Genomic DNA, 25,768 nt, shown 5'->3' with positions numbered 1-25,768 from the left:
TGGGTTAAAATTATAAAGGTGCATGCTTAATTCAATTTTTTCTGTCTTCTATCTAGCATATTTCGACCTCTTTGTAAGTCGATACCTCTCTAACTTTATATTCCCTAAGTATATAATGTATGTTCACCTCTCTAATTTGATATGTTGATGAACATTTTATTTCTCCTTCCAATGATAATATTTTTTTTATAAATCTGAGTATTTTAATTATGCTGATAGGGAAATAGCCCTAATTTTTGACCTACAAGAATTCTGCGTCAATTTTCTTTTTTTTCATACAAAGTAAATCGTATAAATGGTCGGAAACTAGTGATGGGTCGCAGATTGTGCTCTTCCCCTAGTAAAATTAAAGGTTGACCATGATCACCCATATCAGGGTGATGCAATTAATTTATTTCTGAAGACTGTTCAAAAAATGGCATGTGAGTTGTTTAAAAGTTTTACTAATTTTTCGTTAAAATTACTATTTTAACGAAAAAAAAAACGAAAAGTTGTAAAACTGAAAAATATGTGTCTGTGTCTCAATACCTTCCAGTCAGCACCCAGTTGAGAGAACAACTGATGGAGTTAAGAATCACTTCATGGGAAAGTACCAAGGTCGCGATCAGAATAAAGGTCAGCATGAGATAGCAGTTAGCTACAAAGCTGATTAGAATCAATTAAGATCAAATCAATAATTGACGAACTTCTAGAAGAGGATAAACAAGTAGAGTTATCAAGATATTGGATTGAGAAATATCATGTCAAACACTCGTCGAATAAAATCATGACGTTTAAATTGATTTGCAAACTATTCCATGAAGTTGCGTTTTGCCAATATCTTCAATGACAAAACGTTTCGATTTTTTTGTAGCATAAACAACTGCAACAAATATTTGATCTATTGAAGTATATTACTTGTTTTTTGTTTAGTGCATGTGTAGTACTTGTCAATCGAGAGATTTTCTTGCAAATGTCATTTCTAGCATGATCTCAAGAAAGGTTTTGAAAGTTTCCGCTATTTATACCCTTCAAATAGTGTACGTAAACTAGGGTGCGAAATATTTTTCAAAAATTCTCAAACCCAAAAATTCGTGTGCTCTTTTCAATTCAAATCCCATAAAATAACAAACATCAAGTCTATCCTAATAATTGTTCAACTTCTCCCCGGAATTGAAAACTTTACTACCGATTTATAAAAATGTTTTTTTTCATCTGATAACATTTTGTCAAATTTCAATTGCCTTAATTGATAAACCTCCTACATGAAGAAGAGAGATAGGCAATAGCTCTTATCATTATTCTCTTCAAAATTTGAAGAGAGATAGGTAATAGCTCTTAGCATTATTCTTTTCAAAATTAAGTTTAAGAAAAGTTTGTAGAATATTATATTTTTCTAAAATTAAAATTAATTTTTTTGTTGAAAGTAGTTTTCTCCAAATGTTTTTTTTTTTTACTAAAAATAAACAATTGTTTGCCCATAATATTATGAATACTTAACCGATTTCAATTCTTTTTACTTTTTTGTTGTTTTTAAACTGTAGGTACCCACAACAAATTAATTTAAAAATAGTTTTAACTTAGTTATTCAACAAAAACTGCCCAAAAACATGGATTTTTAACGACAAATTTTGGTCAGTTAAATGATAATACCTACTTGAGCTGAAACTGTTTTTTCTCATTTGTTAAACCTTCAAAAAGGTCTTAGAAGCCATTTTTTTTTATAAATTCTATAAAAAAAAATATTTTTGAAATTTTCAGCTTGTAGTTATAACTAGATGCTTTAAAAAATTCAGTTAAACAAGAAAAATGTGATATTCAGCAAAAAAAAACAATAATCAAAATAAATTTGATTTTATCAATAAAAATTTGGGTAGTTTTAATTGAATTTGTTGTATACACAGTTTGGAGAGACGAACCAGCCAAGGGCTGAAAGTCTCTTTAATAAAGAAAATTCATTCATTCATTATACACAGTTTGATAACAACAAAATTAGCCTAAAAAGCAAGTTAAAAGATCTGGAATCGGATGAGTATTCATGAAATTATGGCCAAACAAAGATGAATGTTTTAGTAAAAAGAGGAAAAATTTAGAGTAAACTACTTTTATCTAAGATTAGTTTTGTTTTTAAACAAATTTAGTATTCTACAAACTTTTAATTACCTTAATATTAAAAAAAATGATGCTAAGAGCTTCAAAATAAGTTAGAAAGCAAGCCTCTTTAATAAAGACAAATAAATAAATAAAATAATAAATAAAATAAATAAGTTAGAAAGCAAAATTAGTGAGAAAACTTCACTGAAGATCATATTTCATAACTTGAAAATTCACTTAAAAGTCGCTTTCGTCACCTCTAAATCTTAATATTCAATGCAAATCAGATAACTCTACCGACAAGTCTATACATGTGGGTACGTGAGTGATTCTCACTGTTCCGTCATAAGACCTTATCTGACTTCTTCGATTTGATCATCTCTTTTGTTTATAACTTTGCCAAAATAAATTGGTCCGTAATGTTTCAAGCTTACAATGCAAGATTCGGCGATCATTTATCGTGAAACACTTAAAAGTATTACAAAAGGTTAATCAGTGTTCAATAATAATGTAAATGAAGAGAATGAATGAATGAAGCCCTAATTAAAAATCAATGTCGAAATATCTTGAACAGCACTCGTCAAATAAAGGCCTCCCGTTGGAAAAGCTTTGCAAATTGTTCCACGAGCGGCGTTTGGCATTGAAGTCTTTAATGACAAAAATTCAAACTTATTGCTAATCAATCTCTGCAAGTCAGTTTTAACTATATGTCCAGTGCATTGAAAAGGCGAATGGGCAGCTCCGAAAGTATATTTTTACAATTCCGTTGCATACTGCCGTTCTACACAGATAAATATATTTAAGTTTAAACGACATGTCAAGCATGAAAGTTTTAAATTGACATGGCTTGAATTAGGAAATTGATTTAAAATTGAGTTCAGATCAATGCACATCTTTAGAGCTTGAAAAAATATACAATTTTCAATTCTTAAAAATAAATGGTTGCGATGGTTAAATCAATATACCCACAAATTTCAATCAACATGTAAATTTACATGAACATTCTTTGTTGACCAAAATAATATGGCCGACTAATCTGGTCATAACTGCAAAACAGTCACATTCGCCATTTTTGACAAATTGGAGTTAATACCATGGAGAGTCATCAAATGATAAATACTTTCGATCAACTTACTGAAATCTGTGTGATTGTTCAAGAAAATTCGAAAAAAATACCAAGTTGTTTTGTCACATTGGTAATTAAAACCGCATAACAGTCACATTGAAATTATAAATGAGCCTCGTAATGTAATAGCAATGAAATTTTTATCAGAATTATTTACTGACAATTTACCTTCTTAGTTTTTTAGGAAATTTTAGTTTCCTCCCATACTGCCATAAAATGCACACTTCGTATTACATTTACTCAATGCCTACTTTAAAAAAAAAGACAATTTACACCGTCTTCAGCCAAAGTCTGCACAGACTGAACGATCACTAACATTAGGCAACGGACAACACGGAACACCCAGTAGCCCAGTGATGAATTTTTCGTTTGACGAAAAGTTTCCACCGACCAGAGCGGGAATCGAACCCACACCCCGTGACACAATACGCCTAAACGACTGACGCCGCTAACCGCACGGCCACAAAGCCCACTTTTGTCGAATGTTACAAATATGCAGTTATGGGCAGTAATTGTGTTGAGTGTCGAACGCCGCTTGTTTAGTGATGAAAAAACGTAGCTTTTTCGTGGATAGACAAGTGTAAATAAGTATTTGCATACACAGTTAAGATCAGTTAAACCATTAGGTATCGTATGTGATAGTGGGCAAAGTGCGTTTTGTTTATATGCAGGACATACGTATCCCACAACGTTTACAACGTTTAGATAGACGTTTACTTTTTTGTTGAAATGCATGCTTCCCATAGATATTAAATTTGTTTTACACTTTTCTTTATTTTGACTACGAAAAAATCTCTAAATACGCTGAAAACGTATTCCATTATTACTGAATGGACACACGCTACCACTGGATCAACCAACCTAACAAGCTGCGTGTACCAAATCCAAAGCTTCAAAATTTTTAATTTCAAATGACAAAAAGAATTGATGTTTTATAGCCTAATTGTGATCCAACTGCATCATAAGGGTGATCATTACGATATACAATAAAAATTTGTACTTTTTCTAGTTTGACTTCCGGTTTCAGGATAGGTTCCAATAATATCTGGAATATGTACGTTATTAACTGATAACGAAATAAACGGGTCGTACTCTTTACCGTTTAGAGAGCGAGCATCCCAATTTATAATGATTACGATAATCAACGTATGGATTCTCTAATTATCTGTCAATCAACAATGTAGCCTCTGCAGGAGGAAGGAGTCTGCTCGAGGACCAACGTTATAGTTGAATATAGGAACTTAAGGAAAATGTATTGATCCATTTTTGTCGAAACTCCAAGGTTCCGATAAGCCCTAGAATATTCAGAAGAACAGATTATATTACACGCAAACTGATCAAAAACTTAACTATACCAAAGATTGTTTTAAATTTGTGTTTGTAAGATGCTATTTTTTCTGTATAATTTTATTTGTATTAATATTTTAATGCATACTAGTTAAACTTTTTTTTTCAATAAAAAATCTTGTTTCATGAATCAACTTTACGCTAGGTAACTTACGTCTGTGTCGTGAATGTCGGAGTAGTACTGCGTATTCAAAAAATCACCGGTATCCAGAAGTTTATCTTCACTGAGGGAAGTAAAATCAACACTTGATGGCACACCTAAGGATGATGGCTTAGGATTCGATGAAAAAAGGTTTCCATGAAACACTGAGGACCTTTTGTTGGCGGCATGTTCCTTCTGTTCTGATTGCGCCAATTCTAACGCTGCATTTGACCGCCATACAAGTGCACTTTGTAACACAAAAACAAGCGCGAATGCTGTTTTCCGATGGTAAGGCAACATTATGTAAATCGCGACTGTTATTATTTCATCAAACGAGAACTGGTTCCACTCACGAAGCACACACGCGGTGCACTTTTGGCTACACTTCTGTCGTATTTCGATAGCCTATCCGCGGGCGCATAATACTCAAGATCAATTGTCCGCGTTCAGCGGTTAATAAGTATGTCTGTAAGGAGCGAAACGTCGTGTGAGACTGATTCACCAAACTGAGCCGACTTTGCCTGAACGGTGTAAAAGAAATGGTAAAAGGTATTTTATGCCCAGGTCTCAAGGAGTAGTGGAACATTAGAGCCGACCACACATCGCCTCGGTTTGGTAACAATGAGATGAAATACAGCAGTGGTCCTCAATGGACTCCTAATTCTACAATCGTCGTATTGATATTACTAAAGTAAAAGATGATGGGGAGCACATTTCAAAATTTTATTCAAGTGTTAATGAGTAATTGAATGGTAGAAATGGAAATTGAGCCAGATAGCCGTAGCGGTAAACGCGCAGCTATTTAGCATGACCATACTGAGGATCGTGGGTTCGAATCCCACTGGTCGAGGATCTTTTCGTAAAGGAAATTTTCTCGATTCCCAGGGCATAGAGTATCTTCGTACCTGCCACACGATATACACATGCAAAACTGGTCAATCGGCAAAGAAAGCTCTCAGTTAATAACTGTGGAAGTGCTCATAAGAACACTAATCTGAGAAGTAGGCTTTGTCCCAGTTGGGACGTAACGCCAGAAAGAAGAAGAAGAAATGGAAATTGAGCTGCCTTGTTCGTGCATTAGAAATCTATAATATTGCCTACATGTGTATCTGGATTTACTAATCATCAATGATATAGGTATATGATTTTATAGAAAATCGCATAGGAAAAAACTAATGATAAGAACTGAAATTAGTGGTTGAATAATTTCAAAATTCTACGTGAATTCTGTGTACAATAGAAGAACTCATTAAATGCGACGTGTACTAAGTATACATTATCTATGCTCTTTGGCTTTGGGATTATTTATAAATTACGCCTCTTAAAAATTGGTTGTTTTAACTCACATTATGTCACATTTGCTATATGTAGATATTAAAATTTACATCATGTGTCCATGTGCCCTCATCCTTCTTCATAAGAGCGTGATTTATGAACGATCACGGTGTGTCTGAAACCATTATTGACAAAATGAAATGGTCATCAATACTACATCTTTTTCTTCTTCTTCTTCTTTTTGGCGTTGCATCCTCACAGGGACAAAGCCTGCTTCTCAGCTTAGTGTTCTTATGAGCACTTCCACAATGCCATTTTCGCATTCGTTTATCGTGTGGCTGGTACGATTATACTCTATGCCCAGGGAAGTCAAGGAAATTTCCATCCGGGATTCGAACCCAGACACCTTCAGCATGGCTTTGCTTTGAAGCCGCGGACTCGAACTACTCTGCTAAGGAAGGCCCCAAATACTTCATCCACCACTCGAAAGATATGGTATATGAAAAAAGAATGTTGCAGGTTTTATATTTTCAAAATAAGTATTGGCACCAAAAGCTCGTGACTAAAATTTTCGTATGAATATTTAAGTATGTTTAAGAAAAGTTCAAATTGATTTTTTGATTTCGCTGTTTCAAATTCCGAACATGACTCATATTCCGAACACTCAACTTTAAATAGTGATTCACCAAAAAGTGAGATTGTCTTAAAACCTTCACAGTGACAATTAAACGTCTTATTTTCAAGCTTTTTTCAATGATTTATTACAAACAAACTAGAAGAAAGCACTTATTTTCGACCCATTCATACGATTTCGGCTTTCTTTGTATGAAAATCCGATTTCTTGTAGGTCGAAAATCAGTGCTTTTCCCCTACTATCTCCAGCAATCTATTTTATTGATGGTAGCTATAGATAACTGCAACGAATACTTCGCTAAAATTTTATATTTATATTTCCAAGGAAAAAACGTAAACCAATGCTTAAAAGAATGATAAATTTTCGATAACAAAAACATGAATTTATCTCTTTGAGTAAAGTATAGTACATATATTATTAAGTAGGGAACAATTTTTCCTATTCAGGACAGTTTTTCTATTCCCGGAATTTAAAGTTTTCTTTGAAATATGTGCTACAGACAATTTAATCGAAAATAATCTCCAACGAACAATAGAAGAGGTGTTAAACCTCAACTTCCATATTCAATCAAATAAATGGTGTTAATTTTTCGAATCCTTATATTGGATTTGTCGTGGAAAAACATGTACCCTACAATTATTATTTCGTTGACATTTATGAATGCAGAATGTAGAAGATGTCATACAGTTAACTCTCCCTTATTCGATATTCGGTATCTCGATATCGAGTTAGAGAACCATAGTAAAAGTTGGTTTTCATGGCTAACTCGATGGTCCCTTGGATAGCAATTGTAATGATTTTGTGTTCTGTAACTCGATACCTCCCCAACTCGATGGTCCCTTCAATATCGAGTAAGGGAGAGTTAACTGTAATTGTAGATCCCAAGCGACTAAAAAATAAAATTATTTAGTCTGAAAATACCAGGCTATCGACATAGATGGAGACACCATCTTCTATGGTGAGAGGGCCCGATTGGCTTGTCAGATGGATCGGGCCCGGGACATTCAGTCTACTATCAATCACTGCAGTTGAAATAGGGCATGTCCAAGATGTGGAAAATACCGCTGAAATGGTGAATATCCGGCTTTCGTTCTGCAATTCAAAGCAGCGCGGAAAGTTCAATAACTCAATGTAAATTACAAAATTGAAATGGAGTGGGGAAATCAGCGTATGTCACTTAATTTAAAGTAAACATAGGACAAGCTCGAATTCCAATCCCTGGTGGATATAAAATATAAATAATATAAAAACTAATCCCTTAAAAATAACTTAGCAGTTTTGAAAGGAACTGTAAAAAAAATTATACACTATAATGCTCGCTGTCACTATCAACGCTTATAATTTGCTAATTTGTAGAGGCCAACTGCGATACAATTCGGGTCATTTTATTTATATCACATCAACATCATGTTTTCTACCCCATCTTTAACTTTAGCCTTAAATTAAACAAATGAAATGGCAAGTTATTCTTACGATATTTTTGACAGATGGATGCAGATGGATTGAAACTATGTTCTTGTCAAGGAAAAACATTGATAGCTTGGATAATTACCTCGTGATCACTTATTCTGATTTGATTATAATCTAGAGTGCGATGCCACATCACTGTTGTTGGTAGTCAAATTGAAGTGATATTGATAGCTCGTAACTGATATTGATAGTATTACTTTATCAGTCATCAGCTGATATGACTGATGTTGAGCAACTCTGGTGTCTACCTGTTTGTGATTGTTTTTCATACGTAAGAATCCTTGAAAACTAACCCAAACGGAAAGATACGAAAATCTGGTTTGTAATTTTCATTTAGACTAATGATAAAGAGGATAAATCTAATACATAGTTGTCATTTTATGAACTTTGCCTAATTTTCTTCACTGTGTTTTCATTTTACATTCAAAATTTAAATGACATAACATTATTTCTACACATTGAGAAACGCTGGAACAGGTGATGGCAGAAACTTAAATTACGATTTGAGCTCGTATCGAAACATGAGAGTGACATGGCATGAATTGGAAATTAATAATTTATTGTTCAACTATGACTGTTTTCTTAAATCAAGACTATTGAAAGTGTCAAGAGTTTTAGAGTCAATCATGGTAAATCAAATGCAGTGAATTAATGGACAAGACTATTTATTGCAAACTATTTATAAAGTCACCTAATTTGGTACCAAGACGACCGTGAATAGTTGCTAAAAATCTGCTGCTTCTCCGGTAGGTTTGGGTAAGATTTTGATAGTCTGGAAAATAAATGAGTTTGTTTTTTGTATGTTCGTAGCAGTAAATACAAGTTTACCTTAATCAACCGTAAAATTGCTTTGGTTTTAATTTTGAAGGTTAAATGTCACGTTAGATGTCTTTCAGGCGAGTAGAAAAAAAAATTAAAGTGAATGTTCACCACTATTCGGCGACGTTTGAAGGATAATGAATACCTTTTGATACAGGTTTATGATACAACCGTAAATTGGTTCACGCCAAATTCAAAACTAGGTGGACTACCCATAAAAGCATAACTGTCTCGATTGACCGACTTTTCCTCAAGAACCTTTTCCCCGAATGACGTTTTCCCGAATAAACCACTTCCTCGAAACTTTTTTTCTCGAATGTACCATTTCCCCGAACAAATCGTAATGTGCTCTACATACTGAAAACTATTCATGATTATGCTGCCATGAAGTGTTCAACGTGTTAACTGGTGTATGTTTAGATGAAAATTTGTTTAATTTTCCATAAAAGTCATGTGTAAAAAACAACTGATGTTCAATAGGATATGCCACGCGCATTAAACTCATAACAACTTGAAAATAGATCTTATGATAGTCTGCCATGAAAAACAGAACACATGATAAGCGGTGTGATTGGTATATAGATGTATAACTTATGGACATTTGGCCAAATTTTGCCTCCTTAGAATAATAGGCGATTATTTTTAGGTAAAGCAAAGCCGATAAAATTTCAATTATTATTTTCCATTCTTTTGACGATAGGCCGTTCTTTTAAACTTTTTCGCATTTTTTTTACAAAGATACATTATTTGGCCAAACATTCTTATGCGATATGTCATTAGGCCAAACATATTTTTATATTCATCATATTGTGGCATAAAGGGCCTTCCTTAGCCGAGTGGTTAGAGTCTGCGGCTACAAAGCAAAGCCATGCGGAAGGTGTCTGGTCCTTGTGGTAAGTAGTCGAAATTTAATGACAAATTCAACAAAAAAGGCTCAGCACGATTTTAACTGCTTGCGTTGGTAAATTCGGTTGGTTTCCATGCAAGAAGTAAATTCATCTGCATCATAGAGTTAGCCTCTCGTATGCAAACCAACCAAATAATAATGATTTTGTCACACATTTTTCGATTACTTCTCACGAAAAATGCTTGATAAGGCACATGCCCATGCGATTGGGTTTTTTTATTCGTATAGATTTTGGAGGAAAAAAAAACAATATCCGGAGGAGCAAAGCGTGAAGCATGGGAAACTGGAAAGCCAGTAAAAACGCTCTACAATTTTACTGACTAAGTCAATAATTTCCATCAATCAAAACATATTTTGGTTTACTGTTTTTTTTCGGTAATCGTAAAAATTACCGAAACATCCGTAGTTCCAAAACGCAGTAAAATTTTACTGGGGTCGGTAATCTAAATTGGCTGTGTAAGCGGGGTGGAAGAAATTGACCCTAAGTGTTTATTATGTATTCCTTTATTGTTAACTTGAGGCATAGGATCCACGGTCATTGAACATCAATTGATGGTTTTCGGATTAGACTCTAAACTAACAATCACCTTTTCGTGGTGCGTTATGGGGTAAAGATCTACCAGTGAACCCTAGTCCTGACTGCTTCAAATGAAGAGAACAGGATATTATAGTAATCAAAGGAACATTTTTTAGTCCTTGTTACATTTTCAAACCTTGTTAAAAGTGACAAGTCTCGGTTTTCCCGGTTGCCAAGAATTATCTTGAGACAAGGAAAACAAATGAGTTGAATACAACAATTTGTTTTCTAATCTTTTATTTATTTAGTTCTCTAGCTTGAAGAAGTAAGGACTAGGATTCTGATGCATGGACAATATCGGTGTAATTTCTTGACTTTATCAAGGGATCCGATTTTGACGGATAAAGGGGCGCGCCTGTGGAGAGTGTACCCACCACATTCTTCAAAGGGTATAAATAGCGGAACCTTTCAATAAAATCCTTTCCTGCGATCATGTTAGGAATTATAACTGTAAGAAAACCGAATACTTTATCACTTCTCAATAGTGATAATGTAACACGACATGTACTAAACAAAGGACACGGGATATACTACAATAGATCAAATATTGATCGCAGTGGTTTATGTTCCGAACAGAAAAAAAACACATACTTGAGACTTTCAGAGAAATGATTTAATGGCTTATACAATGCAATACCTCAAACTTATCCAAAATTCTCACTGGTTGATTGATATAGTCTGATCTCTAAGTATCCATTTGCATATTACATACATTACTGAAGAATTCTAATTGTCTAACTATCATTCTCGTAATTCATTACAGACTGGAAAAGCACCATACTACTTAGGAGCACAAACTTTACCTAGAGGAATGTATTCAGACAGAAGCAAAAGCACAACCGGTAAGTAAACTTTTCAATAATCGGAAAATTGTTGCAAAATGTTATTCAAACAAAAACATAACATTAGGCATTACAAAGTTTGCTGGGTTACAGCTAGTTTCTCAAGAATTTAATTTTCATGTTTTCTGATAGTTTTGGGCATACTACAAAAAAATTTAGGCGTTTTTTTTACTAGCTTATATGATCACCCATGTAAACAATATTCGGTCATGTTTAAAATACCTTTACTAGCTTAATCCGTGGCCTCTGTAGTCCAATATAAATTCCTAACTTATACACTGCCCATACTCGTATAACAGCCCCATATTCTATGGAATTTCCTATATAAATGGGACTGTTATGCGAGTATGGGCAGTACAAGTCATTTACTTTTTGAGTCCTTTTGAAGGTGAGAAACAAGGTGGTACGGAAATACACCTAAAGGTAGAAAATTTTCTATGGGAAATACATTCATTATAGTAATTCGTTTATATTGATTCAATTCTAAATTAATTTTATGAATTCTAGTTTCTTCTGATTCTAGTTTCGTAATGATAAAAAATACACACGTGGTATTTTATTTAGTGCATCTAAAAGTAATTAGCAGCAACAGTCCCATCTTACGAACTTTGTTATGGTTCTAAATGCTGGACACTGATAGGCAAAATAAAGTGGCCACCTTACCAGTTTTCGAATTTCTCTCATTGATTTGGTTCAAATTAAAGTTAACACACCTAAATCTTTTGTGATATTTTATTTTTGATGTTCTTTTAAAGTTGCACTTACGAAATTTTGATAAAAAAAAGAATTTTACTCAAAGAAAAAGAAAATCAATTTGTATTGAAAAAAAAAGTAGTGACAAAATAAAGTGCCCACTTCCTTCTTGGCACCAGAAAAGATGATCTAAGAAAAATAAAAAGCAATTTAATAGTTAATGTGTCCTCCTTTGGCCTTGAGGACTTGCTGGAGGCGCTTCGGCATACTTTTCACCAGGTTTTGTAGGTGTTGTGGATCTAGTTCGCAATAATGCAATGATTTTATTGTACCTCATATTTCCACATTAAAATAATGTATATTTTGAAGGCTGACAAAATCGGGTCAAAAGGGTGCTAAAATCGGGGGTAGACAAAATCGGGTCTAAAAAGATGCTAAAATCGGAAGTAGATAAAATCTAGGGCTGACAAAATCGGGTCATTACTGTATGCAACAATGACGAATTAAACACTGTCCAAAGCAAATGCCCTACCTATGTATGGCTAATGATCACAAATGGTTGATCTATTTTTTTGTTACTTAAAGTTATAGATCTTATAGAGTTTGGCTGGAACACGTGCACAACGTCAGCTATTTATATTTTTTCTTTCATTCCCGTTGATTGAAATTTTTCGCAATTTCGATGGACTGAATCATCAATTAGACACGCGCCAGTGTAATGAGACAGCAGGCAGTCATAGTGGTGATGATTTTTAGGTACAAACATGCCGTGTTTGGCTTTATGGATCATTTCGGGACCTAGTTTCGTTGGATTAATGAGGATAATTGGTAATTAAATTTCCTTTGCTTTGAAAACACATTTCATTTGTCTAGCATATTTTATTATTAGTAAGAAATGTGTAACCCGGGGCAGTCATAGCTCATTTAAGAAAAGTTTTTCTATGGGGTATTCTTCTAGAAAGTTGAAGATACAATGTTACGCAATGTATTTAGTACATAAAATATTGATATTTTAATTACCATGTGCTCCATGTAGCAGTTGTCAATTTTAGTTTGTCAACTAACGTGATAAATTGTGTCACGTTTTACGTCTTGAGTTAGCTCCCTATAAAAGAATTGTGTTATAAATCGAATAACCATCAGTAAGCTACAGTTTGGCGTATTATTATAAGCTGCTTACGATAAACAGGTATTTTTTTTCATTTCATATGAAAATTTCTTTGGTTTTACTTACCCTGAAATATATTTATACTAAGGGATAAGTGGAACCTAGCAAAACAAGCACCAGAATCAAAAATTTTCCTTTTGAGTATCACTAAAACATTCAAACAAATGATTTTCACCAAAAAAGAATAATCACAAATTTCGTAACAGTTGAACAGGGAGAGTAAATTTCTATTTTTTTTTATGTATATTTTTTAAATACAAATTAAAAATTAAGCAAAGGCATGAATGAAATTTAAAATGCATAATTAGAACAATTACTTCTCTATTTTTATTGATCTCTATATGCTATTTCTACCAAATTTAGTTGTGGCGAAAAACAGTTCCATCCTATTAAGAGCCAGATCGCGAGAACCGCAACCCCGTTTGCAAGGGAAGTTGTATTGATGTTCTCCGATCAGGCTGAAATTTTCACGGATTATTCTTCTATATAAAAGAAGATGTTTCGCAAAATTTTAGATTTTTATATTAGGGGGAAGTGGGACAACATGACCCCCAATGATTTCATGTCACTAAACATGCAAAATCACAAAAACTGTTATAACTATAATAAAAGTGCACGGACTATGTTGAAATTTGGCATGATTACGTTATATAAAGTTTACGATTGGCATGGTATATTGATTTTGAAAGTACTTCAAATCGAGAAAAATGAGTTTTTCATAAAATTTTTTGTGATTTTCAAATCGTTTTTTTTGTCTTGCCAACCGAACTAGGTCCAAAAACTAAATATGACGTTTTGTAGGGCAACTCATGGGCTTTCATTTAAGGTGTAATCCAAATATGCCGTTTCAAAAATTCCCGATTTTTTTTTCGGGGTTGTGTTTGTAAAATGGCTCAATTTGCGAGTACCGCAAACCCCTTGCATAGAGAGGTTGTATTGATGTTCTCCGATCGCGCTGAAATTTGAGTGGTTTTCCTATATAAAAGAAGATATTACGCAAAATTTCAGATTTTTATATTAGGGGAAACTGATACAAAATAACCACTAATTATTTAATACGAAAAAATATACAAAATGAATTAAACTGCTATAACTATAGCTCCCTGGGCTTGGGATTATATTTTCCAGGGACCGATGAATTTTGATAATTGATCGCTGTTGTTAGTAGTTTTGATTAGATGTAGGGTGAATTTCAAAGCAATGGCAACCTTTTTATTACAAAATTTAGATTTTATCTTCTGACCTTTAGATTCTGGTTTAACTACTGTACTATGCAGTTGGGCTGCACTAGGCTATCACTCATCAAAATTACTTTCACTTCGGGAAAATATAATTTCAAACTGGCGAGAAGATTACGAACTGAGGGTGGGTTAGGAGCACAATCAGACCCTTGAATGTGCAATGTGGGGTAGTAATTGGGAATGCCATTGACGGTTTGTCGTAATCTTCTACAAGGTTTTCGAAACCCAACAGGGCGCGTGCACCGGGTTGCGGATAGGAGCAAAGGGAGATCAATAGCATTTACCTAAAATAATAGAGCAAAAAGCCGTTCCATGATTAGGTAATGTTTAGCGATCTTCTATGGTGTTCTAGTACTATAAAATTCTTCACTCACTGGGAATTCTGGCCTTGATAATATCAATAGTGATAAAAAACATAAAATAATACCTAATACTTAATAAGTACAATGTTGCTTCAATGTAGTAATAAATGAAATAAAATCAATTTTCTATAGGTGACAAGGTTTTGAAGACAATCAATGAGTGAAAGAACTACCTATTAGAAAAGCCACATCAGCTAAGACTATACATATACAAATGTTGGTCATAGGGTCATGGCGAGCATTCGGTATGTATGTCTATGACTGATTCTTATCTAATAGGGACACTAGAAGACCACGCGGACAATTTCGAAACAAATTATTTTTATACATCGGTCTTACGATCCGAAAGGCTCAGCTATGCTGCAAAGTCATTTTATAAGCTATTCATTACTACTGTTTAATTTTTTATAATTCTAACAAAACTACATAATTAACTCATTACTAATCACTGTTCCTATATTCTCTTTTTCTCTCCTTCTTATCTGTTGCATGATTATGATCATTACTAATATAATACATGAGCATGCACAATAAGAATAATTTCAGGATTGAAAGCAGTACATGGATGCCTGGATAGAATAGCTTCGAAAAGAGAGCTCAAAATAGAATATTTCTGGTCAGGGAAGTATAATCATCAAGGGTATGTAAAATTTTTCCTTTATTAACTTCTAGATCACACAAACAAATGAACTAATAATATCAAATATTTTTATATAAATCAGCATCGTCAATCAGTGCAAAAACAGATAAAGTTTGTAAAGTTATCACCATCGATTGAATTGCGCTTTTTATAGTAATGTTCAATTAGTATCAAAATCTCCTAAAGCGTCGCATCGTGCCATCAGCAGCCCTTAGCTTCACTCTCATATTGTTATTATTTTGTTGTTTTTAAAATTTCTAGAAAGCGATAAGATTATTCTTTCTTACTTGTACAATGGTCGGTCTATTTGGAATTTCATTAAGTCAAATCAAACTTCAAAACTCAAATTAAATTGGTTTCAGCACATTTACATTTTGTAGCATTATTCGCATTACTGTGTCAAGTCTTCTCCAATTCTCTATACCCTACCCCAACCCTTCTTATCCTTTCCGATGGTGTTCAAGTGGTCCGCATAGACTATTACGGCCATAACCTATCCCTTCCCCCGGCTTTGGACTGACTTGCGCTCTCATTGCCCCACCAAACGCTGCAAAATGAAAATGAAAAATGAATTAAACTGCTATAGCTATAGTAAATATACACGAATTTGTATGAAATGTGGCATGTTTACTTTTCGTTATATGAACTTTAAAATGAACATGATATTTGGTTTAAAAAAATGTTTCAAATCAAAAAAACTTTTTTTTTATAAATTTTTTTTTTTCAAATTGATTAATTTTTTGTCAACCGAACTAGGTCAAAAAACTGAATATGAAGTTTTGCAGGGCAGCTCAAGGACTTTCATTTGAAGTGTACCGTGGTGCGTCAAAATCCTGACGGTATGAGCAACGTATGGAGGCCTCTTGTCGGTAGTTGTAATACCAATTGAATCATACCGTGTTGCCGCTGTCATATCTGAAAGAAATGTCACTCCCTTGCAAAAAACAAAAACAAAAAGGCATGACACCAATGACTAAAAGGCATTACACCAATGTTTTCGTTAGCAGCCTCGGCGGTTCAGGAATAAGCGTTGTTTCTTCTCACGCTGTTTGGTTGAGAATCAACTACCGCATTTTTTTTTAATTTGGTTAATGTTTTGATGGGTTCGATTGGGCGGGCCACATTTGTGTGTGTACCTTGATGGTATGTTTGGTAGAGATCATTTTGTAAATAATTGAGTTTGGCTTAATTTAGACTGACTGCACATATGGCTGTTATGAGACACTGTACTGTTTATATCTTGAATAGAATTTTGACTTTTACTGGCCTTGATGTTTGGAAGTTTCACGAAAGAGTGAAAGAGAAAGAAAGATGGTTGAAAATTGCATTTTCTCACGAAAATTATGTATTTTTACAAAAAAAATACTTTTCAGTAAAATCCGTTTATATGTTACACTAGTTCTTATGATTTTGTGTATTTTCCGACACAAAAATATTGGGGGTCATTTTGACTCACTTTTCCCTTATGAGAAGTGTAGTTCTGCCAAATGGATTCCTATTTGTATAGTTATGAACACATCCTGAAAAACTATAGATTATTATGAGATAGTTGACAAGCTTTAAATTGTGCTTATTGTAACTTGGTTACCTGTTTAAGTTCAAACACTACAGCGAAAAATGCAGCAAATCATAGCTATAAATCCGGACACAATTAACCCTCAAAGCCCCGGGACAGACCTTTCATTTTCAATCGACTGGTGCTCAGAAACAAATAAGTTTAGCGAAATGCGGTTTTCACTATGATCGATGGGATGAGTTAGACTTCCTGCGAGTGAGGTTTTCAAACAGGAAATTCAGGTCTGGACATGTTTTTCAACCGGAAATATATGTTCCCTAGTCAATTTTTTACAATTTTAACACCGAAACCAATGTTTAACTATTTGTTTTAGCCATTTTAAGACTTAAAGTATCGGAACAAGGCAAGAATACGTCATTTGGTTTATTTTCTTGCATGGGACGAAAGCCGGTACCTGGTTCAGGAAGTACTTTCCGGGTTGTAGGAACAGTAGGCCAAGGAACACATGAAAATTTGACCCGAAGTAACATATGCGTCTACTTGAATGACATGAAATCATCTCTGATAGCCAATGCAAGACATCAACTCTCAATATTGTCAATTTTACCATATGGCCAAGCCTGGATTGTAGGGTCATTTCCGGTGAACCAGGAGAAAAACATGATAGAAGTTCAAAACTAGGCATGCGACTGTTCAAACTTCATGATATACCCTCGGCGTTGCTGTAAGAACATGCTTCTCGCCTATATGGACCCTTTGGCCAGATTTCCAAACATTACCCAGATTTTGAGATCACTTCCGGTGAATCTGGAGACAATCATAAATAACAGGTGAAAGAAAACATGCGACCGCTGAAACTTTATAAAATAACCTCATCGTACTGTAAGAACATGCTTCTTGTCTGTATGGACACTTCGGCCAGATGACCAGACAATGACCGGATTTCGAGGTCATTCGGTGAATCAGAAACAAACAAATTTTATTATAGTTACAAAAATAACACATCTGTAATTTTTTGATATAATATAAAATTTTATTTTGTCTTTTGAAAAAAACAACAATAACTTCCAAACAAAAGAAGATAGCGAGTTTCTTCACTCACCAAATTACGCATTTTTCAAAGCTCTAAAAGTGTTTCATAGACTACTTTGATTAGATATTAGAATTGAAAACGCTAGAGCCAGAAAACAAATTTTGTTCGGACCACCCTATGTCACCGTAGGAGAAAAGCTCTAAATCGTTCAATTTTAGAGATACAAAAAAGCTTTTTTTGACAAAGTTGCTTGAAATTGAATGGTCTACAATTTTGCTAAAGCATGTATAATATAATTTCTACAAATAAGAAAGTTAGTTTCACCATTTCTATGAAATCGTGGACCACCCTAATCTTCAATAACACCAAACAAAGGGCCTAACTAATAGAAACAACTTTGTAGAAGACCATTTTCGTGTAATGTTTCATTCTAAAGCTTAAAATGCATCTTTACGCGTAAAACTGATTCCTGGACCACTGTGCACTGCACCTACCCGAAAAGTACTTCTTGAACCAGGTACCGGCTTTCGTCCCATGCAAAAACAAACTAAATGATGTATTCTTGCCTTGTTCCGTTACTAAAAGTCTAAAAATAGCTAAAACCTATCGTTAAACATTGGTTTTGTTGTTAAAGTTGTAAAAAATTGACTAGGGAACACTTATTTCCGGTTGAAAAACATGTCCAGATCTGAACTTCCTGTTTGAAAACCCCACTCGCAGGAAGTCTAACTCATCCCATCGATCATAGTGAAAACCGCATTTCGCTAAAATTATTTGTTTCTAAGCACCAGTCGATTGGAAATAAAAGGTCTGTCCCGGGGCTTTGAGGGTTAAATCAAAATCCGAACAACTTTGTTTCAACATAAAATTGTAAAATTGAACCATGCTTTTCAAAACCAACTAAATATATCAATCCTCTAATAACTAGTAGAATGCATGTGTTTGATATTCGTTTAAAAATACAAAAGTAAGCAATGTTTGTGATTTAGTTGTTTGGACAAACATGTTTGTGGTTCAAACTGCAATCATTACTGATTGGTTCAATGAATCCGCAATGAACGACGCACAGTATTGTTCTTATTTATTACTCATGCGTTACTATTTTAAACTGTATTTACATCATATTTTTGCAATGTGGTGTTACTGAACTTTTAAACTTTGTATATTATTATGTTACAATCATTATACAAAAAGCATATTTTTCATTCAATATAGTTGTATAAACGTAGTGGGTGTATTCGTTGGCACTATCACTAATATAAGTTCACCACGAAAAATACACCACGGCTGGAGTAACTTTTGTATTTTTGTTCATTATTTATCAATGGTAACTGAATTATAAATGCGTGTAAAATGAGCAATCATGTTTATAACAAGTATAGAATTAAAATAAACATATTAAGCTTCACTTTACCATTTTATTGGAAAATATTATCAGAATGTCCGGATATTGGTACCGTCCGGATTATGATTCACCATGGTACACCGCAAATGAAAGTCCTTGAGTTGCCCTACAAAACTTCATATTTAGTTTTTTGACCTAGTTTGGTTGACAAAAGATAAGTCGATTTAAAAAAATATTTTATAAAAAAAAAAAACATTTTTATTTGAAACATGTTTTTTAACCCAAACATCATGTTCATTTTGGAGTTTATATAACGAAAAGTAAACATGCCAAATTTCATACAAATTCGTGTATATTTACCATAGCTATAGCAGTTTAATTCATTTCGTATATTTTTTCATATTAAATAATTAGTGTTTATTTTGTACCAGTTTCCTATGATATAAAAATCTGAAATTTTGCGAAACATTTTCTTGTTCGGTCACACCGCAATCATCTCCCATTGCAAGGCGCAGTAACATACAGCAGCAGCGCAGCTGTACATTATTCAATTTCTCTGTTTCTCCCCCAGCTAGCAGCAAGCAGCCCAATTGCTTTGATGCTCTTGCGTTGGGCTGCGTGATGCTAGCTGTCGGCGCATCAAACCTTTGTAACCCATTACACTCACCCGTACTACCTCTAGGGTACATAAAAAAGGGTGCCTTTTGCATGTGACAGTTAGTTGTAAGTTGTAATCGTTCCATACAGTTTCCCCACCGAGCAGGAGCACTGCCTCTCGGTGGTGGTAATAAATCATCGTAATAGAAGAAGTTGTCGTTATTCGTCTGGCCCTCCGGGACCATAGTAAAACACAACGTAGGGCCTGGTCAACCCTGGACGAAACACTTCTTTTATATAGGAAAACAACTCCTGTAAATTTCAGCTTGATTGGAGAACATCAATACAACCTCTCTATGCAAGGGGTTGGCGGTACTCGCAAAATGGCACAAGTTCAAACACTACCCCGAAAAAAAATTTTTTTTTCGGAAATTTTTGAAACGGCATATTTGGATTACACCTTAAATGAAAGCCCATGAGTTGCCCTACAAAACGTCATATTAAGTTTTTTGACCTAGTTCGGTTGGCAAGAAAAAAAATCGATTTGAAAAACTCTAAAATTTTTATGAAAAACTCATTTTTTTCGATTTGAAGTTCTTTCAAAATCCATATACCATACCAATCGTAAACTTTATATAACGTAGAGTAATCATGTCAAATTTCAACATAATCCGTGCTCTTTTACTATAGTTATAACAGTTTTTGTTATTTTGCATGTTTAGTGACATGAAATAATTGGGGGTCATTTTGTCCCACTTCCCCCTTATATAAAAATCTTAAATTTTTCAAAACATCTTCTTTTATGTAAAAGAACAATCCCTGAAAATTTCAGCCTGATCGAAGAACATCGATACAAGAAGGGGTTGCGGCTCTCGCGAACTGGCTCTGTGTTTTTCTGCCATGCGTAACAATCATAACAGAACACATTCACAATTACGTATATTACTGAAAGTTGCTACTTTCTAATGTATAACTTATAAAAGATATATTTTTAACATGTTTTATTCCTTTTAGTGCGGAATTTTCAGTTGATTATAAGTGCGATGTGGCATACCTTTAAATGTACTTTTTCTCCCTAAAGCGTTAAGTATTTTATGATTGATCCCTGTACATCAAATTTGTACTCAACATTTAAAATCTGTGATTTATTAATCCTATTATTGACTTACTGATTTTTACATTTTCTTCTAAAGTTTTCTTCTAAAGTTTTCACAATTTAGATTTCTTCTAAAGTTTTCACAATTTAGAAAATATTCAATCACATTCATACACACACCAGCAAATATTTAGCAAAAATGTGACAGTGTTGTTGAATTTGAAAAATATTGACATTTGAAAATTATATTGAACAATTGGCGGAAAGTCTTATTAGCTTTATTCGTTTTATTAGCCCCTTTGCCACGGAGAACCCTAATGTAAATTATAATTATTTGCATCAGGCTAAATATGTGCTTGATGTATGTTTTATAGTATGACATTTCGAACTTCCTAAAATGATTGTATCTCAATAAATTAGCTAATGCCTAAGATCTTTCTCTGGCCGTTACCTACTGAACTTACTGTACTGGACTATGGTGGTTCAAAAATCGTTTTTACTCCACACCGCTCATTCGATTCTAGATCAAATTGTGAGTAGGGTTACCATCCGTCCTGACTTAGCAGGACATGTCCTGATTTTAGCTTTTTCGGCTAAAATTGTTTAACAAATCCGTTGAGTTTTGTACATTTTTCCGATAATACATGAAATGTCCTGATTTTCTCATCTGATCAGATGGTATCCCTAATTGTAAGTGTCCTCCAAAAATGCCCAAACCCTTTAAAGTTTATATGGGCATTACCGCAGACAGACGTTCAAGCAGGAACATTTTTTTTCAAATTTCTTGTGTAAATTCTACCGTGGTGCCATCTATGGAACACACTGCTCGCTTACCACCCAAAAACCCGATAATAAAAAAAGAAAAGATGATCAGTGATTTTTCGAGCTTTTCTAAAAAAGTTGTCAAATAATAGTTTGTAAAATATTTTCAACAAAACAAAATTGCTTTCTTATACAAGTGACCTTATATGTATTGGAAATACCGGTATTTGTTTCTTCGAATTTGGGATTTGATGGACCCCTCGTACGCCAGCTAGCTGAACAGTTTGCGAAAAAGCCCATTTTTTGATAAATCTTGGGTATTTCTTCACGATATGTCTCATATTTCGCTTGGAACACATAGCAAACTTAGTGGCATCGTATAGAGAAAGAATATAGCTTTCATTTAAACTTGAAAAAAATTTGACGGCCATTTTGAATTTGGCCGCCATCTTGAATTTTGTTAGAAAAATCGTTTTTTCACCATTAGCGCACCGCTAGTTTTGAATTATGAGATCACCATCAGAAAGCTGAAGAAAAAATGCGTAAGATAGGCTACAGAAACTAGGTGAGCAAAGGTATTTACCCTATGATATGAACGATTTTCTAAATCATGTTCTACTATTTTGACGTATATGGCGAGTGCAATCGATGCAAACATCATTTTTTGTACAACAAAGAAACAAGTTTTCAATCGTTGGTGTATTATTTGAGACAGGTGAAGACTAGGAGTATTATTTTGAGTGATAAAATCTGGCAGCCATTTTGGATTTTGACGCCATCTTGGTTTTAAGTAGTAGAATGAGTTTTCACCTTGTTAGCACTCAACATGTTGACTTTAATTCTACCGTTTCACTTATTCTTCTTCTTGTTCGTCTTTTTCCTGATGTTACGTCTCTACTGGAACAGAGTCAGCCCCTCAGCTTAACTAGCTTTAAAAACAAATTATTAAATAGGATTTTGTTAACGCTTATTTGCTACCTAAATGATTCTTTTGTATATCTTCGAGTTTAAAAATAGCATTATTTCTTTCATTTATTTGGTCTTAAGCATAGAAATGAACAATCCGTTGAACATCTGAGATAAGATGAGAAAGATAGAATCTGATTGTTTTTTCAACGGAGGCCTCAAAATTCAACATGATGAGCACTGAGATGGTAAAAATATCATTCAACTGCTAAAAACCAAGATGGCGTCGAAATCCAAGATGGCCACCAGATTCTCCAACCTCGAAATGATACACCTGCATTTCGGCATTACGTCCACATTAGAACAAAACATGCTTCTCATCTTTCAATTTCGCTACTTTTCACATGTACTAAAAAATATACTTTATGGCTCAGAAAATTAACCATTATTTTGCTCAAAAACTTAAGATTTCCATTCTAAGTTATTGCACTTTGGGCAATGTTTACGTTAAAAATTCAGATATTACCACAAGAATTACTAATGTCCCGACTCGCAATCTATAAATTTCATTCAATGAACAACAATGCATATTACAAAAATATGTTTTTTTTTTAATACAATCAATGTTTTTGGACGGTTTTCATTTATTGAATTTATGTATTCATTATTACTGAATTCAAATATATGTCGAAGAATTATTCTGTTGTCAGAAATCGCATTATAAAAGAAAATTCCAGTTTAATAACCTGGATGTAAAACTAATAATGCTTAGCATCAGGCTCGGTCCCAGTAGGGACGTAACGTCAGGAAAATTGAGAATAATAAGAAGAAGAGTATACGTAACCTTGTTTAATTGGTAGCGTCTAAATTCGACATGCTGAGTGCTATCAAGGGGAAAAATTCATTCTTCTACTTAAAATCAAGATGGCGTCAAAATCCAAGATGGCCGCCATATTTTATCACTCGAAATAATATTCTTATTCCTTACTCGACTCGAATAAAACACCAACGATTGAAAACTTGTTTCTTTGTTGTACAAAAAATGATGTTTGTATTGATTGCACAAGTCATATACGTCAAAATCGTATAACATGATTTAGAAAATCGTTCATTTGATAGGGTAAATACCATTGCTCACCTAGTTTCTGTAGCCGATCTTACGCAATTTTTCCTCAGCTTTCTGATGGTGATCTCAGAATTCAAAACCAGCGGTGCGCTAATGGTGAAAAAACGATTTTTCTAACAAAATTCAAGATGGCGGCCAAATTTAAAATGGCCACCAAGTTTAAATGAAAGCTATATCCTTTCTCTATACGATACCACTAAGTTTGCTATGTGTTCCAAGCGAAATATGAGGCATATCACGTGAAGAAATACCCAAGATTTATCAAAAAATTGGCTTTTTCGCAAACTGTTCAGCTAGCTGGCGTACGAGGGGTCCACCAATTTGAGAAAACAGAAAGGACCACCCTTAAGTTTTATCGAAAACTAGCGATCAGTGACATAAAATTGGAATTCTAACGATGGGTGCCGATGGCGGCCTGGTTTCAGCGAGATTGCTCAATAGGTAGTAAATTCATTGTTTTTCACTCATTTGGTATAAAGTAAAATGCCATAGCTTTTCCCGGAGCCTATCAGAAAAAAAATCGTCTCCGATGTCACTAAACCGATCATAAATTTTCCCGACCTACACTCCCGTGCATAAGTTTGGGTTCACCCCCTTAAAAACATGCAAAAGTGTTCAGTCCATATCTCTGTGATTACACGTCCAATTGAAACTCTCTAAGCCGCATTCGAAAGGCTAAGAGTTATTCCTACTTCGTATGTATGTTTCCAAAAACATTCTTTGAACTTTGCATACTAAATTTTCACTTAAAGTTGCGAAATTTTTCAAAAAACACACTGAAAAATCATATTTAATTTCCTCAGCATTGGATCGACAAAAATTTTAAATCAAAGTGTCATTAGAATCGTAATCTTATATTCTTTGAAGAGACTCTACGAAATTTTGGCGAAAAAATCTGGAAAGTATTCAAAATTAATGAAACAGTCAGTCAAGTCATCGTGCAAAAGTTTGGGTTCACCCCTCAGTATGGTGTATCGTGCAAAAGTTTGGGTACACCTGAACTTACTTAAATCTGTGAAATCTCAAACCAATCATGTACGCGCCATTAATTGCATTCAAAAAAGCTTTAAACTATAAAAATCGGTTGAAAAATGGCAGAGATATTGACAAAAATGATGTTCGTGCGGCTCAGGTGAACCCAAACTTTTGCACGATTTGCATCATACTGAGGGGTGAACCCAAACTTTTGCACGATGACTTGACTGACTATTTCGTTGATTTTGAATACTTTCCAGATTTTTCCGCCGAAATTTCGTGGGGTCCCTTCAAAGAATATAAGATTACGATTCTAATGAAACCTTGATTTAAAATTTTGGTCGATCCAATGTTGAGGAAATTTGATATGATTTTTCAGTGTGCTTTTTGAAAAATTTAACAACTTTAAGTAAAAATTTTGTATACAAAATTCAAGAAATGTTTTTGGAAAAATACATACGAAGTAAGAATAACTCTTTGCCTTTCGAATGCGGCTTAAAGAGTTTCAATTGGACGTGGTATCACAGAGATATGGGCAGAACACTTTTGTATGTTTTTTAGGGAGTGAACCCAAACTTTTGCACGGGAGTGTAGGTCAAGGTATCCAATTCTACCACCAGGTCACATATTTAGCTCAATATTAAGATGCAGGTTTTAATTGGAATTTGAATCAGCAATGGTTTGTCAGTCGTGAAATTCCGGTTCACAGTGCAAGCACGTCTTGCTTCCTTCTTGATATCGAAACATTGAAATGCATTTTCCGAATAAACTAAGAACAAACTGTTGACATTTGCCAGATCACCAAAGCGCTCTTGGATATATGGGCAGAGTTGCACAATATCAGTCATGTCAGCTAAAGGCTGATGGACTAAAATTATCAATATCAGTTGCGAACTATCAATATCACTTTGATCTGACAACCAACAGAGGTGATGCGACATCGCACTCTAGATCACAATCACTGCAAATGAGTGATCACGTAGTAATTACCCACGCTAATAATGTTTTTCAGTGACCAACACACAGTTTCAATCCGTCTGCAGCACTATCAAGAATATTGTACTGATAAATTGCCATTTTAATTGCTTAATTTAAG

General features: G+C 34.1%; 2 protein-coding genes across 15 annotated transcripts in view; one reads left to right on the top strand and one right to left on the bottom strand.

The window, feature by feature from the left end:
• The window catches only part of LOC5574837, a 29,872-nt gene extending 24,669 nt beyond the window's left edge, over nucleotides 1-5,203 (bottom strand). The window contains exon 1 of the mRNA XM_001661604.2: nucleotides 4,701-5,203. Within this exon, the coding sequence (XP_001661654.2) occupies nucleotides 4,701-4,988 (288 nt within the window). The 5' untranslated portion in view covers nucleotides 4,989-5,203. The remainder of the gene's footprint in view (nucleotides 1-4,700) is intronic.
• The window catches only part of LOC5574827 (coiled-coil domain-containing protein AGAP005037), a 302,411-nt gene that overhangs the window by 92,972 nt on the left and 183,671 nt on the right, over nucleotides 1-25,768 (top strand). For all 14 annotated transcript variants that reach the window (XM_021844163.1, XM_021844162.1, XM_021844160.1 and 11 more), the window contains one exon: nucleotides 11,134-11,212. In XM_021844163.1, coding sequence (XP_021699855.1) covers nucleotides 11,134-11,212 — 79 coding nt within the window. The remainder of the gene's footprint in view (nucleotides 1-11,133; nucleotides 11,213-25,768) is intronic.

The sequence above is a fragment of the Aedes aegypti genome, chromosome 2 (genome assembly GCF_002204515.2).
Source record: "Aedes aegypti strain LVP_AGWG chromosome 2, AaegL5.0 Primary Assembly, whole genome shotgun sequence".
NCBI lineage: Eukaryota > Metazoa > Arthropoda > Insecta > Diptera > Culicidae > Aedes > Aedes aegypti.
This window is presented reverse-complemented; position numbering and strand designations above follow the sequence as displayed.